The sequence below is a fragment of the Cydia pomonella genome, chromosome 19, assembly GCF_033807575.1.
Source record: "Cydia pomonella isolate Wapato2018A chromosome 19, ilCydPomo1, whole genome shotgun sequence".
NCBI classification, from domain to species: Eukaryota; Metazoa; Arthropoda; class Insecta; order Lepidoptera; family Tortricidae; genus Cydia; species Cydia pomonella.
Window position 1 is genome coordinate 4,465,269 of NC_084721.1, and position 19,137 is coordinate 4,484,405.

Consider the following 19,137-nt stretch of genomic DNA (forward strand, 5'->3'; position numbering starts at 1 on the left):
CGTAAAAAACAGAAAAGTTTAAAGAATATCAAAATATCTCAATACATTTCAACATTTTTTTTAAATATAAGTATACAAATACATTAGGTTAGCGAAGTAAAATACATATTTATGTGTTTTGGAACGTTGCACCATTAAATAACATGCGTTCACAATACTAATTTACGGAAGGTGGAGATAATTCCACACTCCATATACTAATTTTAATAAAAAAAAATACTTCAGAAAAGCAAAAAGATAGCAAAAAAAAGTCCTATGGATGTGGATGTGTAAATTTGGTTATTTTTATCATTGGCTTTTGACAATACTACTGCAATACAATGTGAAAATCAAGTGCTCAAATAATCACGTTTTAGGTTTTAGCCTTTCAGGTTACTGAACGCTTCTTCTAAAAAGTCAAAACAAGCGGGAGCTTGGCATTTGTGTTGTTAGCGAGCAAATGTTTGTTATTTTGTAATAGCAAAATGAAATAAGTTACACTTTAATCTAAGTTATAAAGGTAAACAATGGAAGCTGAAGTAGTGTCTTCTTTTTTTTCTAATCACAACGAAATTCAAAAGGCATCCAAGGATATAGGCGATGAGTTCCTAGAACTCATAGATGATTTAAATTTCTCCTTGAAACAAATTAAATTGCCTCGATCTGTAGAATGCATCTACAATCCTACGTTATACGCGCGGGAAACTTTTGAAATGTATATCAAAAAGTTCTGTAACACGAAAAAGGATGTAATGTACTTTGGCATGAACCCTGGTCCATGGGGCATGTCACAGACAGGAGTAAGTATAATAATCATAATACAATATTAAAGAAAGTTAAGCATGTTAAATACATTAAAATTATTGTTAAGTCATTCACATATCAAAGATTGCTCTACATGTTTCGCTCCATAATGAGAAGTTTCAACAGGAGCACGCGTTGGTGGACCGAAGCAGACTGCCAATGCATGCTCCCATTGAAGCTCCTCCTTATTGAGCGAATTCATGTTGGCTAATTTTCAACTTAAATATGTGGATGACCCATTTTTTTAAAATATATTTAATACTGATTTAATGTCTGTGTCTCACAGAAGTTTTATTACTAAAATGTATACATGATGACAAACTAATTATTCATATACTAGGCCAGGTACAGGTACATAATTTTATATTAATTAGCTAATACTTCTCATTTCAGGTGCCATTCGGGGAAATCAGTTCAGTCAGAGACTGGCTAGGCATTCTAGGGCCAGTTAATAAACCTGACAATGAAATCAAAGACCGCCCAGTACAAGGTTTTGAGTGTACCAGGACCGAGGTAAGAATTTAAAAAAGATTGAAATTTCTGGTTTATTTCTTGATTGAATCATTTATTAGCAATTGTATGTAATTTAAGGTAAGTGGGAAAAGATTTTGGGGATTATTCAAGGAAGTCTGTGGTACTCCGGAGAACTTTTTTAGAACTAGTTTTGTCTACAATTACCTGCCCCAGCAATGGATGAAGAATAATGGTTGCAATCTTACTCCTGGAGATTTCAGGGTAAGTATTTCTGTTGAAACAATAAATTTATTAGGTAGAGTTAGACCAAGCTAAGTTGGCAGCGATTTTGATAGCCGAGACTGTGCAAGGGTTACTTTACATCAAACTTGTATCAAATTATGATGTTTGCATAACACATTCACAGTCTGGGCTGTCAAAATCACTGCCAAATTAGGTTGGTCTAACTCTAAAACAATTATTAAAAATAAAGATTTATCATTATATATTTATTTTAAGGAGTACAATCAGCTACAAAAACATTATGCAGATTTAGATAACATTACAAAGCCAATTACAGGTATAAATGGAATAAACAATATAACAAACTTTGCACGCAAGTTCACAATGCTATCACGCACAACTTATTCATTTTAAAAAATACAATTTTATACAACTTAAAGCTTATCTAAGTTTTAGAACTGCTACCAATACTAACAGTAAAAATAAAGGTTACGTAAATACTTAAGCACTTGGACAGATTGCATCACTGTTACTTGTAAAAATAAAATTAAACAAGGATAAAAGTGGATTAAAAAATAAATTTGCTAATTTATGCTTCACTAAAAGAATGGAACCATTAAATACATCAATGTCCAAATCTGGATAGAATATTCAAATTACGACTAGCATGACACAAAAAAAATATTTTGTCTGTAATTGGAGTTTGAGCGAAATTATAACTAACATTTAATATTTTCTTAGGTTTCAGAAATGCAAGCCTTATTTGATATCTGTGATCCTATCTTCATTAAAGTCCTGGAACTGTATGATGTAAAAACTATCGTAGCCGTTGGAAAGTTTTGTGAAACAAGAGCCCTAAAAGCTTTGAAGATGCACAGTCCACATAAAACCTATCAGGTAATGTATCTGCTACCCCCTTCGAGCTTCAAATTAAATTTAAATTACTAACTCAAAGTTGTCATTGCAACAACTCAGTAATGATGTTTGCTGCCTGAGGAGTTAACTAGGTCTGGCCACACCACATGCAGATGAAGTATGGCTTCAGCTCTGTACACAAGAACATATATTTTGTAATTCTTGTAATGCCAAATTCTTGAAATAAATATATTCTTTATTTGAATATGCATCTGGTGTATGTCAGCCCTAAAAGCATTGGCTGACTGGAATAAGCTGGTCACAAAGCTACTGCTGTAATGAAGGCAAGACCCTGTTAAGATAATATTGCTTATTGTGTAGTTCTTCTAAAGATGGTGATACATTCATAAAGCTATTTAGGATCTAAGCTAATTTACTGGGGTTAGCAACTGTATGTCTATAATGGTGCCAGCATAGGCTTTACCTGTCTCTAGTTTTGATCTATAACATTTGTCTCAAAGGACTACCAAATTCTAAAACAAAAATTTGACACTTCTTAGTATTGACATCTAAAACCTATGTTGGCTCCATCTAAATACTTTGACCAGCCAACCCCATTGTTCAATAATTAAGCTATGAAACATCCAATGTAAATTAAACCTTGGTGGCTCATCAATTAAAGTCCGTAGCCATATAAAATTCTACTACCTATATTAATTACTTATTGTTTAATTTCAGATACTATACATTCCACATCCAAGCCCCAGGGCCGTGAACAACAATGACTGGGATAAAAAAGCTGTAGAATACTTGAAAAATCTAAATCTAATGCAATATTACAAATGAAAAACTAATTTAAAATTTAATAACAAAAATAAATACGTGATTTTAATTTTATAAGAAACTTTATACTTTTAAGAATTATTAATAATGTAGGTTGTATGAGAACTTGAGAAGTCTGTGTTGTATGAGAGTATTATTTGAAATATGTTTCTATGTAAGTCAACTATAAGATATGATTAAGTATACAGTAAAGTTTAAGTAGGTACCTATATTTGCGATTTTGTGATCTCATTTACTATTTTGTATGATTAAAATCTCTAAAAAATAATATTTGTCCATGTTTTTATTTACCTTCCTCAATTTCTGTAATCTAATTTTAGTACAATATAAAATTTTACTGTTGCTGATAGCCTACCGCAAATATAGAAATTTTATTATTATAGTTGGTCAAGCAAATCTTGTCAGTAGAAAAACGCGGCAAATTTGAAAAATCGCGGGCTAGCAACACTGTGTTCGAATAATTCCAAAATCGCGTGTAATCTGTGTTTTATCTGTAGAATGTGGATCGTCCATCTTGTTTGTTTACATTCCGAATCGGTGCTAATTCAAGAGAAATTTCTGCTCCCAGCATTAAAATAAATATCAATATATTAAATAATATTGTGCATGACCATAAGCAAAGTCAAGATGCCTACAATGTAAGTAAAATCATGCTCGTTGATCTTAACCATTAGAAAATTTTGAGGTTATGATAATTACTGCAAGATCCCGGAGAATTTTTAAGATAATGTGCAGTTTTTTCTGTTTCAGGGTTAAAAGGCTTAAATAAAGATAAAACGTATGCCTCAATATATCCAATAAGACCACGAATTGTGCCCTCGAAACCGCAACTGATTCGATTGTTCCCAATATCAACAGATGAAGTCCTCAAATATTTTCAAAGGTAACTTTTTTAAACAATCTTAAGACGTTTAAGAACCTTGATTATACCTACTTTCTTTCGCAACATCTACCTAATACTTCCATATGTTTGTTGCAGGATTAAAACTCTCCCAATATAAGGCGTTCGTAAAAGTTTCTCTTCATACAAAACTTACCTACGGCGGTTTACGTACATACGTGTACAACGCAAACAAGACGAAAAATAAACTTGTTAATTAAAAAAAACTAAAAAAATTGGTACAATAGTTTAGTATTATTATTGTAAAAGTTGTCCGTTTGTTAATCATCACGAAAATATATTATTTAGGCTGATTTGTTTCATGCACTCAGCTATTGCACATGTATACCTATGGAAAATCCTAGTTTATACTTTCTGAAGTCGGTATGTACCTATTTAAGAGAAGTTTTAAGTCGCTTTACCTGTTTGTTCAATAAATTAAAATAATTTATTCAGTGTGCATAATTTTAGAAAAATATTTTAACATTTAAATCATACCTTCTATTATCCAGAAACAATATAACTCCATATTACTCACATGAGTGGAAGTTGTTAAGTTTCCATTGTCAAGGTATCTTTTATTAATATTTTGAGTACCTGAAATTGTGTCAGTTCCTGACAAGTCTTGAATAGACTAATGTGAAAGTTAATAAAATTTCTTAACAGCATTCTCCTGATATCTAAATGACTTTTTTAATTATCTACATATAAAATATGATCTAGCCGATACATGTAAATATCTAACATTTTTAGCCTGTATAAAAACAGTAGTGTGAGCAAAACCTTACCAAGCTAGCATGTAAGAGTGGTCTCAGAGATATTGGAATATCTCTGTACTATAAATTAGGCAAATTGCTTAAGACTAAGTTTTATGTGTAACTACTACTGAATAAATTTTGAAACTTGGAATGGAAACTTTAAACTTGAAATTACAAATTTTCAAACAGATCTGTTTTATGCTTAAGATGCAATAAGTGACTAGGTACAAAGTATTCTGATGCTTGGTTGGAGTGGACCAGTAACATTGGTAACTTAATGATATTTTTTCAATGAATGGCCTGAATTAAGTGTAAGTAAGCTAAAGTGATCCGTATCTTAATTGCCTTGAAATTAAATGAACACCAAAATATCTGCAGTTGTGTTTTATTTATTTTTAATCTGTATATTTATATAAGTATATTGTAAAACCATTTCAAAATTACACTGGTATGTGAATGTGACATTGTTCAAGAGAAATACACTAATTTACAATTTAACAAGTGGCATAATTATTTTCTTTGGGCTTCTTCAGTTTCTGAACTGATGTTAAAAACAGCTTTCTACCGTGGTGCTCATGTTCTCTTTGCTCCCTATTTGTCTTCTAAGTTTGCTAAAACAGAATAAAACCATATCAAAATGATGTAAATAGTCCAGATATTTGATATTTAATAAGCCCTGCAATTGTGACAAGAATAGTTACAGTGATACCCTACCAGGGCTACCGCTGCCAGTGATGGCTCAGGGGTTACTTACCTAGGTTTTAATATTTACCTAATTAAAATAATGGATTGTTTTATTCTAGTTAAATTCAGTAGTATAGGTACCTACTAACAGCTCGTTTTGGTAAAAAGTACTCAAGTGCAAATGCCTTAACCTTTACATTTATTTAGCTATGACATCTTCATGTTTAAGTTGAATATATATGTAGCAGATCTGCTCCTAAGCATACCAAAGGTTAAGAATGCGAGCGCTCGCCTTTTGCGTCCACCTTTTACTAAGCATACAAACCTTTATTTTAATTCAATATATTGATATATTTTTCGATTGTACCTACCTAAATATGTCTAATTAGCTTTTGAAGGTTGCATAAAGGAGCATTTGTATTGCATTTTATCGTGATATATCTTTAATATTGAATTCCAACCGAGAAATCTGATAATATATTAAAATCCAGCTACCTGCGGAAGCAATGATTTGATTCAAACATTATTTTCTCCAGCATAGTCCGTTTGCAAATAGGTATTTTTTGATCTCGTTTATCATATTGATTGACATCGTTTTTACTCCAGTTTAAATTGTCCCTCTCATAATAATAACAATTTCCAAATGCTTCAATAAACCGCGAGCGGCAATTTTAGTTGACGTACTAGCTAGCTACATATTATTAATCTGTGTGACGTACGAAGAGCGCGCTCAGCGGAAAAAAATATGTTTCGGTTCGATGTACATTGCTGCTTTTCTTAGCGCAATACTGCTATGTGAGTGTTGCCATACTTCAGTTTGCTTTACATTGCTACTGACAGACTTTGCTTGACAGACTATATATCTGCCTCTCTATATTTCTGTATCTCTACCGGAAATATAGAAATTTTATTATCTGCTGTCTCTATTGATCTCAAATATGCTCTGTGAATCTGGGGGCCTACCACGAAAATCGAAATTCGCAAATTGCGGGGATCTTTCTCTTTTACTCTCACAAAGACGTAATTAGAGAGAGAAAATAGCCCACAATGGACGAACTTCGATTTTCGCGGTTATAGCCCTGTTTGAGTGTTAACAGACAAATGTACCGGACCGTGCCCTTGGTTTATATTATTATCTCTTTCTCACTTTCACGCATAGCTGCGTCCTTACTACACTTTGATCTTACCCAAAAGGCCGCGAAGCGATAGCTGCGTCCTTACGGCGATTCATCTTCCAGTCGATCGAACAGGTCTCGGACCGGACCTTAGTTACGTCCGGTACGCCCGTCTGTTAGAACTAAGCGCTAGCACGTTCTGATTCAGATAATTCTGAAAAATAGCTTAGCACCGTAATAAGATTCATATACTAGCCGTGTCTTATCCAACCTCGACATTGGCAGAATCATCAACACCTTGATGGAGCCATAACACGAAAAATTTATTGATTGAGCTTACAAGCGTACCCTCTATGAGATTATAAAATACCTTTAACAAAAAAGGATCTTGTACATGGAGAGAATCATTCTTATTTAGTATAATTATAAAGCATATAAGAGGTACAAATTGAGTGTAAGTAGGTGTCAGTAAAACAAAGTTTAAAAATTATTGATTTACTACTCCACCATATATTTATTTACAATAACAATATACATAATGGATATATACAGATGATTACTATAACTAGCTTATATCTAAAATAGGCCCTTGAGGCATTGTACCAAGGATACCGATACCTTCTTTCTACTCCACCTATCTGCATGTATTTTGGATTCTAAACGACCTAAACTTATGGTTGCCTGTCATATCATATCCCTTGTCAATGTCATGAATGTCAAGTTGTCAACAAAACAGAAAGAATCATGCTGAATGAGATCTGATCAAAATAATTTTTTTAAGATATTAATCTTTGTGAATGAATGTAATAGTTGCATAGCTACTTCGATATTTATATAAAAAACCTACGGTCACTACCATACATACTGGGTCGAAAAAACATTTGCAATGGTCGACCTAATGAAGAGGGCGCTTGAGCTAGCGAAGGAAGCTCTGGTCGCGCAGGAGGTACCCGTTGGTTGCGTGTTCACAGATGGCGAAAGAATAATCGCAGAATCAAGAAACTGCGTGAACTTAACTCGGAACCCTACAAGACACGCTGAAATCAACTGTATAGACACTGTAATTGACTACTGTAAAACAAATAACGTAAATTATAAGGAATTGTTTCGCAAAATAACTGTGTATGTAACAGTTGAGCCGTGTATAATGTGTGCAGCAGCTCTCAATGACCTACATGTTAAGGAAGTAGTGTATGGTTGCGCTAATGATAGGTTCGGAGGAAAGACTGTAGTAGACGTTAGTCATTACTATGAACACAACTACACACTCACTGGGAACCTGATGGCAGATGAGGCCATGGCGTTGCTAAAACAGTTCTACAAGGGTGTCAATCCTAATGCACCAGAACCTAAAGTGAAAAAGAAAAAGGATAATGAATGATGTTGTAATTAGTGTTATGAATATAAAAAGTTACATCCATTAGATGCAAGAATTTATACCAATTACAATATATGTTTACCCCCTTATTCATAAAATTTACTGACCTGACTTAGTTTTTTTTAGCAAGCAAGGTAAACAATGTAACAAGCCTGTTAAAAACGCTTTTTTAAAATCAGTAACTGTTACTTATAATAGCAAAAGAATGTAAATGATTGTATATGATTTATAATTGTACATGTTACACATTTACCGTGAATTAGTTTACAAAGGTGTTTTTCAATAAAAAGACAAGTCAAAATCACTTACCTTCTTTCTAATGCTAAAAGATCGATCGAATTATTGTTTCACTTATAATGTAAAACAACACAATAATTCCATTACATACTGTAATATTTTGTAAATGTATACCAAGATTTAGTTGAGAGAATGTAAGTATTGTAATAAAAATCATCTAATTTACATGTATAGTACTTTTATTTTAGTAACTTAATATCACTAAAAAGTTTGTTTTGCCCAAGAGACAGGAAGGTATCCTAGACAAACTATTAGCCAGTTCTGGAATCCAAGATTTACATTCACTGCAAGAGATCAGAGTAATAACTAGTAACTACTCCATAGTATCTTCATTCAGTCCTCCAACATCCATTATTTATTATATCAGTACATACCACAAATATATCATTATTCCATTCACTGAGCGATTATAGCCTTCCTCTCCCTTAAGACTTAATGTGATAGCATAAAAAAAAACCATTTAAGCACATAAAATACAACAGTTGCGTAATAGCTTACTGCAATCTACTTGACACATGCAATTTGGTTGAAAGAAATAAAAAAAGGTTCCTACCACTAAGAAGTCCAACAATAATCATAAAATATCCCTTACACGAAATGGCTAATAAATTATAACTCTTCACATACATTTTAAACCTTAAATCTAACATACAATCCACTGTACCAACATAAAAGTGAGACCTATTGGAAATATCACTTTCATCTCACCTTTTTTCATTGACAAAATATCCACATCATAAGGATATCACAGATTTAGTTTATGCCTAATAACTTGAGATCTCACCATTACATTCTTACAGTGTAACAATCTTAGTTTCTTTTGTAAAACACCTGCAATTACTAAATGCATACATATATAATAAAATTATACATAATGTGCAAAACACTGTTCTCAATAAGAACAATTATAAAACCAGGTATAAACAAAAATCTATGAAACTGAAATACTTTTAAAATAATGTACAGACTTTTAAAGTATAAAAACTAATTTATTATAGAGAAAAAAGTTTATGGATCGTCATCAAGCTCCAGGTCATTAGAGTCATGAAAACCATTCACAAGGGGCTGGGGCTCGGCAGCTTCTGCTGTGCCATTCACTCCGTTGACCATCACTGGCTCCTCTGTGGATGCATATCCATTAACCTCCACTTCTGTGGCCAGTTCTTCAATTGGACTGGTACTCCGGCTGGAGCTGCTGTCACTTGCTGAGGTAGAGCTATCACTCTCAGAGTCCTCACTGGATGAACTTTGTGTCCTCTGTCTTAAATGCTCATTGTCCAGGCGAAGCTTTTCATTGGCAGCTTGAAGTTCACGAATCTGGTCCTCCTGCTCCTTCAAGCGTTGTAACAAATCACTAGAAGATTCTTCAGTAAGATTAGATTCAATGGAAGTCCCTGAAGTGTCTTTTTCAATCATCATACCATCTTTATCAAGTGAATTATCTAGATCCACTGTGATATCTTTGTCTTCATCCATTCCTTTGGGTCGGCGATCACTCCTCTTGACAAGATTATCATATTTGGCTTCAAGTAGAAGATATTCCTGAATCAATTCACTCTTAGACATATTTGACAAACGTTCACTTTGAGCATCCTCATAAACACTGGAAAATTCTTTTGTTAAATATTCTTCCTCATCCTCTGGTAGAGAAAAAAAGTAATTATCCTCCGAATCTACACTGAAACTCGAGTCCCGAGTGCGCGCTGATGGTGTTTGGAGATCATGGAAACTACTTTCGGGTTCTGGTTTATGAATTTCCATTAAAAACTGGTTGTTGTTGAATGGAGCATGAGTGTTCGCCAGAACCATTTTCCTGAATCGATAATTCCTTTTGGATTTATCGTACTTTCTTCCATCTTGCCAAGGAGTCTTCACAAAAGGTTTCATAATTTTCCTTTTAGATTTCCCGCGTCGCCTTTTCTTCTTGGTTCCTTCAAGTTTCTGGTTTGGCACATCCAGTATAGATGGCGCTTCTGGCGCAATGGGGCGCGTCGAATCGCCATCTTTATTTTCCGAAATTATATTTACATCCATTTCGAATTAGTGGTCCACTTTTCGTTGAAATTTCACCGATCCGATGACAAAATCGAAGTCACAATAGGACACACAAACAATATTTTAAGTTCTAATGTAGTTTAATCACCATACAAAGATTTTTTTGTCGGAGACCTACACACCGATACGCCATCTTTATATATTTGTTTTGTACTTGTACACGGTTGTACAGCCTACCACATTGCAGTGTTGCAAGATACACCTAGTAGTTATTTTGTGACAGAGACTGTATTACTATAGCAATAGCGGTTATATTACAGCTAAATATCAAAATTTATTTCAATAACAAGTCGCCTTGTATACATAAATGAGGCCTCTTTATCACCATTTTTGTGCATAAAGTAGTTTTTGATATATTTACACAATTTGATGTAAATGTACATGATATCAATGGAAAAGAACTGATATAACGTGCAAATGAATAATTATAACATTATTTTCATGACGATTAGTTTGTTTACAAATGCGCAACAGCAAAACATGAGAATAAAATCAAGCTTTCTTTTTACAATGTTAATATTGTTAATGATAACTATTTGATTATCATAATATTATAAACTTATCAAGTTAAATTTATTACAGCCAGTAATATCTTATAATTCTTATGTATATTACGAAAACTAAATTTATTTAATATAGTTTTTCTTTTGGAAAGATACTTTTATTTACAATATAATAATATTTTTCCAATTAGAATTAAAGCGAACCAATAACATTCCTATTGTGATCGACTGATAAAAAAATTAAAAATATTTTTTTAGGCCCGAGGTTATAATAGCACTGGCAACACTAAAAAACGTCAATGTCATATTGTCATACGTCAGAAATCGTCTATCAGCTTTGGTTGATAAAATAGAATAAAAATAAATAAGACATTTTTCTAATAATCGAAAGCCTGGTTTGTTTCGTCAGTATCTAGTAAATGTAAAATTACATTCAATAAGATATCATACAGATCTACTTCCAAATTACTATTAGAATAACTAGAATCGATCATTAGAAATCTTCAACGATGGCTGACGACATTGTTTTCGAATTACTTCATTCAGAAATAATAAATTATGCTGTGGAGCAATCGAAAGACAACTCTGAAAAGAAGGTACCTAAACTTTACTTGTACAAACGTATCACACCTCACACTGCCCACATTGGGTACCTGTGCTATATTAACAAAAAAATTAATTTCAGGAGGCAGACTTATCTATTGTGGAATACATTGGATTTGCGGCTGGATATAAAGTAATGGAGCGATTAACACGAGAGTGGTCGAGATTCAAAGATGAGCTGGACACCATGAAGTTTGTATGCACAGATTTCTGGACATGCATTTACAAGAAGCAAATTGATAATTTGCGCACAAACCACCAAGGGGTGTATGTGCTTCAAGACAATGCCTTCAGATTTCTGACTAACTTTTCTAATGGGCAACAATACTTGGAATATGCTCCTAGAGTAAGTAATCCATTTTTCCAGTTTAATTACATTTTATATGACCAGATATATTGGAACACATCCTTATTTCAGTTGTAACAAAGATGTTTTACAATACATTATATTATAGCCATTTGGGCTGTCACTATTTGATGCTGAGTGTACAGTCACCATCAGATCAGCCGAGGTGCTCAAAAATATCTGAACACACTAATGTCTTGTGAGATTGATAGAGGAACGTTGAGATATTTGGGAGCACCTTGGCTGCTTTGATTTATGTTATGGAGACTGCACACACTTCCCTATACCCCTTGTGTGGCAGACACCATTTTGCACATGTATTGTTACTAATTTGAATCTATCTAAAAATATGTATTTATTTACAGTATGTGGCGTACACATGTGGTCTGATAAGAGGCGGGCTGGCAAACCTGTCCATAAACAGCATTGTCACCGCTGAAGTGCAGTCAATGCCCTCTTGCAAGTTCCACATCCATGTCCAGAGAGTATGAGTTAAAAAATAAAATATTTATTGTTAAAAAGTTTTATTTTACTAATAATTTAACAAAAACAAGTTTGAACAGTAATTTTTATATTAATGTTGATTTTTTATATCAGGTTATTTAAAGTAGAATTTTCATTCTGTATATAAAGATACAATTAAAATTACATGTTCCACAAAAAAAGTGTGCAAAATTATACAGAAATCCATACATTCTGTAACTTAGTTAAATTGTAGGACATACTGGGAAATTGCAATTGTACCACATAAGAACATGGAGCTATCTGCCCTCCAAACTTTATCAAATAAAGTAACATAAATAATCAACATTATAATTAAAATTCTGACTTCAAAACTGAAGTAAAAAAAACGATTGAATTGTAAGATAATAAAATTGGTCACTTGACTTTCCAGCTTTCAGGCTTAGCATGATCGTATATGGTCAGGATGACTAGAAAGAGGCCAAGGCCACAGCCCACAATGGTGGAGGTGTACAGGAGTCTATCGGTAAAGCCTCGTTTCAGCCAGATTGGTATGCCATCTTCACACTGTAAACAGTAATTAAATATTACGCTCACACTTCAGCAGGAATGGACTAAGAAATGTGTAAATTTTCACTTAAGTTATTGTGGATGAAATATTGGCATAAACAATTATGTTTTGGTCTAAGTCTAAATGTTCTTACAGAAATGGAGCCTTACTAATGCACATTGGGAACCAGATCAAGAACAAATATTGGGGCTTTAGCATAGAAGCATATACTTCCTAGTAAGGTCCGACCGAGAGCGCTTTTTTTGTCTCGGCCGAGACCGAGATTCAATGGGATTCTCGGCAGAGATCGAGACCGAGACCGAGACCGAGAATTTATAAAATAGAAAAAAAATACGAATTTTGCACTAAAAATGTTTTTATAGTCGAAATTCGACGATTTATCAGAAAAAAGTTATCATAATCAATTCGTAGCGCTATCAAATAGTATTTTTAGGGTTCCGTTGCCATAACGGCAAAAATGGAACCCTTGTAGTTACGTCATGTCATTATGTCTGTTGGTCTGTGCGTATGTCACAGCCATTTTACTCAAAAACTATACGGTATATTTTATAACCAAAGTTGGAACGTAGGTGTAGAATGTAAAGTCGCTTCTTAGTTTCGAAAAAAAAATTGTAAAATATATTTTCAAAAATATACTCTGTATAAATGTAACAAAAAGTAAAAAAAAATATAATGTGGCTCATCATTAGATAGGTCTTTAAAAATACAGAAAGGTTGCTAAAAACGTTTTTTTGATTAAATAAATACTTTTGACAATAACCGCTTCAAAAAAGATTGCGTGATCCGCTCTAACTTTTGAACCTGGAGAGCAAAACCATTAAAAAAAATCTAAATAATAAAGCTTAATAAGCAAATAATTTTTCAGGAAAATTATTTTGAATATGGTCGGTTAAGCCATTTAAGAGTTATAAAAAAACTGATCTTCTTATTAAAACGACGAAAGTGCCACTAACATACGCTCTTTTGCTTGTATGGCTTTTTTGTATTGTATGAAGGTACGGAACCTTCCATTATGCGTGGTCCGACACGCACTTGGCCGGTTTTTTTCAGTACGGATGTGCACAAAAAGAGGTAAAATAACAATAATCAAAATAAAGAGTTCTATATTGTAACCCAAAATATACGCCACAGGTGTCGTTTTGTACTTATCTACTGCTTTGCTTTTTCCCATTGACACAAATATATTTAGTATCAAAATATCCAGTGTCATCTTCCACTCACAACAAGTTTATCTAAGTTACATCCCGATGACAATATACACTCATTTATTCATCAATAACAACAACCACAAAACGAAAAAAAAACAAATGAACAAGTCATTACTTGCAACCGCGCCTATCCGATCCCAATACTTAGTACCTATTTGATAAGTAATTGGCTTAAAATGTGGCTACGAAAAACGTCACACCAACCGGGCGATGCAACCAACGAGTGGCTTAGACCCCGGCTCTCGTGCCCTGAAAATTCAAATTCACCAACTTCAATAACTCATTGCTCACCGAGATCTCGGCTCGATTTTTGGCCGAGAATGCCGAGACCGAGACCGAGATCTCGGTCGGACCTTACTTCCTAGACCAGACAGGCTCTGGCTTCAGGTCGAAATTCTGCTAGAACTGATGAAGTTGCACGTCTAACACACGCTATAATTCGCGCGAAGTAGTTGGACATAAGGAAATGTTAACTATAAATCTATGAAGTATGGTATGGATTCCCTTTTGGGATTTTGGTTGAGGATTCTGTTCAATTCATATTAATTACCTAAATATAAAGGTTGATTTCATTGTCACAAATGATACTTGAGTCGAATCAACCAACGACTACTAAATATGCTACCGCTGTTTCTCGGGCCGAAGGTTCAATACATGCAAATGACAGTTCTCAGACTCCTGTCAACTGTCCAATTCGGCTTCCTGCTATAAAATTACCTTCCTTTGAAGGCAGTTACACGAAATGGATGGAGTTTCGCGATACCTTCGATTCATTAATAAATAAAAACGAGTCCATCCCTGCAATAAACAAATTTCATTATTTACGTGCGTCTTTAGAGGGTGGAGCAGCTTTAGTCATAAAATCTATTGAGTTTACAAGTGCTAATTATACATTCGCATGGGATTTACTGTGCGAACGATACAGTAACGAGAAAATTTTGATCAATAACCACATTAAGTCACTGTTCAACTTTGAACCAATTACTACGGAATCCCATAAGGCTATAAGGTATATGATTGACTCTTTCTCCAAAAACCTACGTGCCTTAAACACACTTAAAGAGCCCACAGACAGTTGGGATACATTAGTTATATATATGATGGTGTCGAAACTAGATAGCGCCACTAGTAGGAAGTGGGAAGAACACAAAAATTCACTTAAAGTCTCACCTAAGCTCGATGATTTTTTGATGTTCCTTCGCAATCGAGCTGATATTTTAGAAACTATACAGTGCGGTACTTCCACACAAAAACTTGATAAACCTACTAACCAAATAAAAGAAAACAAACATATTACAACAATGCTAGGTATAAGTGACTATAAATACACAACCAGTGCTAATAACAACAATACAATTATAAGCTGTTCGTTTTGCAAACAAAATCATTTTAATCATCAGTGTGACAAGTTCAAGGAAATGTCAGTGGATTGCAGGCAAAAGGAAGTTTCCAAATACAATTTATGCAAGAATTGCCTGCGCCCTGGCCATCAACATTTTCGTTGCCGCTTAGGCCCATGTAGGAACTGTCATGAAAAACACAATACACTATTACATATTGAAATCAAAGATGACATTGATAAAAATTTATCTAATAATACAAACGCTACTATTGCAATGTTTACGCGATGCAACTTATCTCAAAAGAGGCTTCCACTTCGTGAGGCCCCGGAGGACGCCTTAGGCGAATCTTATTATATTTCTAAAAGTAGTGTGATTAACCAACATAAATTAAGCGAATATGACATGAAAAATTATAATGCTAACTTTCAAAGTTTACGAGAGCTTAGGGCACATGACCGAAGCGGACCGTCCCGCTCTCGGGTATTTTATAATACTCGTACATCATTACGTAATTCACGAACTGTTAATGTTTCGGTAGTCCATCCTAAAGCATGGCGTCACGTCTCAACAGAATGGAACTCAGCAGATCTGGCTTCAAGGGGGGTCAAACCTCAACAATATACTCGCCAGTGCTCTGTGGTGGGAAACACTCTGCTTCCTTGAGAAACTAGAGTCTAAGTGGCCTTTAGCAAAACACGTTGACGCCCAATTACTAGAAGTTAAATCGTTTCTATTCTAAACTTCATACATGCGCGCAACGATCTTTATGCATTTACTTAGTTTTATTATTAGCATGTAGTTATATCTTCTTTGTGACAATTAATCAAACTTTATATTTAGGTAATTAATATGAATTGAACAGAATGTTACAAACGTGTATATACGGCAAATCGGAGAGTTTGCTTGCAGTGAGCAACTTATCTTTCATTATTTCCCTGAGTACGTCCTAGACTTCGGCGGAGTCTGGAAGGCAGCAGTAATATCTGCTTAGCTAATATTTAAATATTGCTGCTAACATTAATTCAACCTTTAAGAAATTAGCCTAGGTACTTAGCATAGATTGAGGCTATCATGAATTCACGTCCTCTGACACCTTTGTCTGAGGATCCTTCCAAACTAGCTCCACTCACGCCTGGGCACTTCCTTGTCGGACGACTATTGATGTCCCTGCCATCACTGAAGTAAAGATGATGACAGTCAATAGATACCAGCTCGTACAACTACTAAGGCAACATTTTTGGACGCCGTGGACTAAGAAATATCTTACTACTCTTCAGCAACGTTTCAAGTGGAAAACCAGTAAGGGATCCATCAAGATCGACGATGTAGTTCCAATCATGGACGAGCAGCTCCCACCAATGAAATTTCTACTAAGAGTCATCGACGTAAAGCAAAGAACGGCATTATCAAGCGAACCGTCTCAAGGCTATCATCCTTTAAGTTCCCATTCTCATGAGCCTCTTGAAAGCTAGCTTTCAAGGAGGGGCAGAATGTTACGATGCAACCTTTTTGCATTAGCGCCGCTAGAAGAAGCTACGACCCGGCGCGGATTCTACTTTTAAAATTAATTCGAATATGTCAATGATCATAAGAAACAATACGATACATGTCAAGCTAAAGCAAATAAAACTACAATAAATATTGTCAATTTATTATATTAATTGTTTCTATTAAATACAAATGTTCAAGAAACAAGTTCACGTATATAGTCGCGTGAACAAACCCTAAAAATGCAATAGCGTTGTGCAAAGAGCGTGATGGGGAAAAAGTTAAATTTCGTGAGGCCAAATTTTGCTATTAGGTGATACTAGTTGTCCCATAGGATAGCCCATAGTCGCCAAGGTGTGCCAAAGTCACAGACATAGCCACAATTACACGATTGTCCAAACTACACATGAAAGAGTTTTTAGAATCGTATAAGTAATACAAGATATCCAATTTCCAAACTAACTTCAGCACCACTGAAATGTTTCGCTGGTTTGTAGATTATAGCACGCAACGGATATGGGATAACTCAACGCCATCTATTGAAACTATTTATACAGTATGCGCTTAAAATACTTTTATATGGCGCTACATTACCGCACTAGTGTGATAATTAGCACATTACGTAACTGTGTAGAAAATATAAAGGGCCATATGTACTGTAAAACGTTGTTCGATACATGTGCGGATAGGGAATTCACAACTCGCGTCTTTCCGATTGTGTTTTAATTTATCGCCACTTGTTTCGGATTTCCTATTTTTCGCACTTGTATCGTAATGTAATATTATCAATCCACATAGGTCGATAATATAATACACTTTTCAGCACGTGTGTCAGAAGATAGATCCCGCCTGCACGTCGTGCCCATTTAATCCATAATGCATTGTAAAACGTTGTGTGACACAAGTGTGCAAAGGCAAGTCATAACTCGTATTATAAAACACTCACATTTGCTCGTGTTTTACAATAACAACACTCGTTTGAATTGAAATCCCCACATTTTAATTTCAATCAGCTATGCAGTGCCGAAAGTTGAATGCGAATAGTGGAATCGTGATAACGGTCCAATTTTCTATGATCAAGTACGCCATAGTAAGGCTATGGCGTACTCGATCTTAGAAAAACGGACAGGCTATACCAAGAATCACGTGAGTGGATGAGATAATTAGTACCTACACTTAATGATGATGGTGTATAGGGACCCCCTACACGATTAGTACACTTACTTGAAAGTCTGCTTGTAACTTTCTCAATTTTGTAAGGGACGCTGATTCTCGCAAGTAGGGGGTCGTGGATATCGCACGAGCCATGGGCTTGGTAGTCATGACATACTGAAACAATAACCTATATTAGAATATTGCTATGGATAGGTAAAGTTAAACGCGTTTTAGACTGTAATCTACCTCTTCTCTAAGCCCGATTGTAGGTACTCTTCCCTGTACTCCCTAACAGCCATAACTCTTTATCTTGACACCTCCCTATCCGAAAAAAGAGCCCGAGAAGTAGTATAGTCTAAAAGTCATTTTAAAGCTGAAGATATCTTCAGACTTGCTTGCATGAACTGTAAGTTGTACTTTTATGATAAATACAAATTAATTGATGGTCACAAATCAAGTGCAACTTAATGTTCCGACGAATCTAAATTGTAGGTATATGACTTTGTTGGCGTAGTGATCCCTCATAGCGTCAAAACTACTGAACCAATTTTGATGAATATGGACAGTTAGGTGTAATTCCGCGGTTTTCGCGCGCGCGCGATTTTGGCGTTCAGTGGATCGTGAGCGGAGAACGGACTAGCATGCGGCTAGTATATTGCATCGCTATGTCGATGACAGAACCATTGTTTATTTGATAAATTATTTGTATTACTTACACGCGGAATAATCCGCATTCGAGCGAGGAGATTCATATTTCGTACAATAAAAATATGGAATTATAAACTTAATTTTCTGTGACACTCAATGTAACTTCAATATTTGAAAAAAAGTCTTATAGAAAATTTGTTTCATTTTGAATAGGTATATTTATTTTAAGCCAGCCAGCTAATGAATCGATTAATAAAAATCGAATCGTGTTCGATTATTGCACGATAATATCCTAAAATAACTGTAAAACTTTAAAATTACTAGTCTGATTTCGGTTAAACATACATCACATAATTTAACCAGTTCGAAGTAATCCTTCACCATTGTTTTTCATTTTATTTTAATATGTAATTCAAGTTATTTTTTTATTCGATTATACACACGATTAATAATAACGATTTTGAGC

The 19,137-nt window shown here is 34.5% G+C and overlaps 5 protein-coding genes and 1 long non-coding RNA gene across 6 annotated transcripts; 3 read left to right on the forward strand and 3 right to left on the reverse strand.

Moving 5' to 3' along the window:
* Positions 1-411: 411 nt before the first annotated feature.
* On the forward strand, positions 412-3,445 carry LOC133528372 (single-strand selective monofunctional uracil DNA glycosylase). The gene is made up of 5 exons (XM_061865739.1): positions 412-779; positions 1,177-1,296; positions 1,375-1,518; positions 2,221-2,376; positions 3,073-3,445. Exons 1-5 carry the CDS (start codon positions 507-509, stop codon positions 3,178-3,180), a joined length of 801 nt encoding a protein of 266 aa, XP_061721723.1. The 5' UTR covers positions 412-506; the 3' UTR covers positions 3,181-3,445.
* A 1,739-nt stretch (positions 3,446-5,184) lies between these two features.
* LOC133528373 (uncharacterized) lies at positions 5,185-6,174 on the reverse strand. The gene is made up of 2 exons (XR_009800989.1): positions 5,995-6,174; positions 5,185-5,426 (listed from the first exon to the last, which is right to left on the reverse strand). It is a non-coding gene; the product is annotated as an uncharacterized LOC133528373 (long non-coding RNA).
* A 1,160-nt stretch (positions 6,175-7,334) lies between these two features.
* Positions 7,335-8,454, forward strand: LOC133528150 (tRNA-specific adenosine deaminase 2). Its single transcript, XM_061865398.1, has one exon. It carries the CDS (start codon positions 7,501-7,503, stop codon positions 7,993-7,995), a length of 495 nt encoding a protein of 164 aa, XP_061721382.1. The 5' UTR covers positions 7,335-7,500; the 3' UTR covers positions 7,996-8,454.
* On the reverse strand, positions 8,451-10,503 carry LOC133528149 (protein HEXIM1). The gene has a single exon (XM_061865397.1). The coding sequence runs from the start codon at positions 10,321-10,323 to the stop codon at positions 9,298-9,300; it is 1,026 nt and encodes a 341-aa protein (XP_061721381.1). The 5' UTR covers positions 10,324-10,503; the 3' UTR covers positions 8,451-9,297.
* Positions 10,504-11,152: 649 nt separating this feature from the next.
* Positions 11,153-12,317, forward strand: LOC133528529 (trafficking protein particle complex subunit 6b). The gene is made up of 3 exons (XM_061865923.1): positions 11,153-11,443; positions 11,533-11,796; positions 12,162-12,317. Exons 1-3 carry the CDS (start codon positions 11,357-11,359, stop codon positions 12,285-12,287), a joined length of 477 nt encoding a protein of 158 aa, XP_061721907.1. The 5' UTR covers positions 11,153-11,356; the 3' UTR covers positions 12,288-12,317.
* Positions 12,304-19,079, reverse strand: LOC133528530 (cytochrome c oxidase subunit 7A-related protein, mitochondrial-like). Its single transcript, XM_061865925.1, has 3 exons — positions 18,740-19,079; positions 18,093-18,197; positions 12,304-12,825 (listed from the first exon to the last, which is right to left on the reverse strand). The coding sequence occupies exons 1-3, from the start codon at positions 18,773-18,775 to the stop codon at positions 12,676-12,678; spliced, it is 291 nt and encodes a 96-aa protein (XP_061721909.1). The 5' UTR covers positions 18,776-19,079; the 3' UTR covers positions 12,304-12,675.
* Between the last annotated feature and the right edge of the window lie 58 nt (positions 19,080-19,137).

Coding starts and splice junctions, on each gene's coding strand:
- LOC133528372 (XM_061865739.1), top strand. CDS start 507: ATGGAAGCTGAAGTAGTGTCTTCTTTTTTTTCTAATCACAACGAAATT. Junction 1,519..2,220: donor TTACTCCTGGAGATTTCAGG/GTAAGTATTTCT, acceptor ATATTTTCTTAG/GTTTCAGAAATGCAAGCCTT. Junction 2,377..3,072: donor GTCCACATAAAACCTATCAG/GTAATGTATCTG, acceptor GTTTAATTTCAG/ATACTATACATTCCACATCC.
- LOC133528530 (XM_061865925.1), bottom strand. CDS start 18,775: ATGAATCTCCTCGCTCGAATGCGGATTATTCCGCGT. Junction 18,198..18,739: donor GAATGCGGATTATTCCGCGT/GTAAGTAATACA, acceptor TTATTGTTTCAG/TATGTCATGACTACCAAGCC. Junction 12,826..18,092: donor AGTTACAAGCAGACTTTCAA/GTAAGTGTACTA, acceptor TACTGTTTACAG/TGTGAAGATGGCATACCAAT.
- LOC133528529 (XM_061865923.1), top strand. CDS start 11,357: ATGGCTGACGACATTGTTTTCGAATTACTTCATTCAGAAATAATAAAT. Junction 11,444..11,532: donor AAGACAACTCTGAAAAGAAG/GTACCTAAACTT, acceptor AATTAATTTCAG/GAGGCAGACTTATCTATTGT. Junction 11,797..12,161: donor ACTTGGAATATGCTCCTAGA/GTAAGTAATCCA, acceptor ATTTATTTACAG/TATGTGGCGTACACATGTGG.
- LOC133528150 (XM_061865398.1), top strand. CDS start 7,501: ATGGTCGACCTAATGAAGAGGGCGCTTGAGCTAGCGAAGGAAGCTCTG.
- LOC133528149 (XM_061865397.1), bottom strand. CDS start 10,323: ATGGATGTAAATATAATTTCGGAAAATAAAGATGGCGATTCGACGCGC.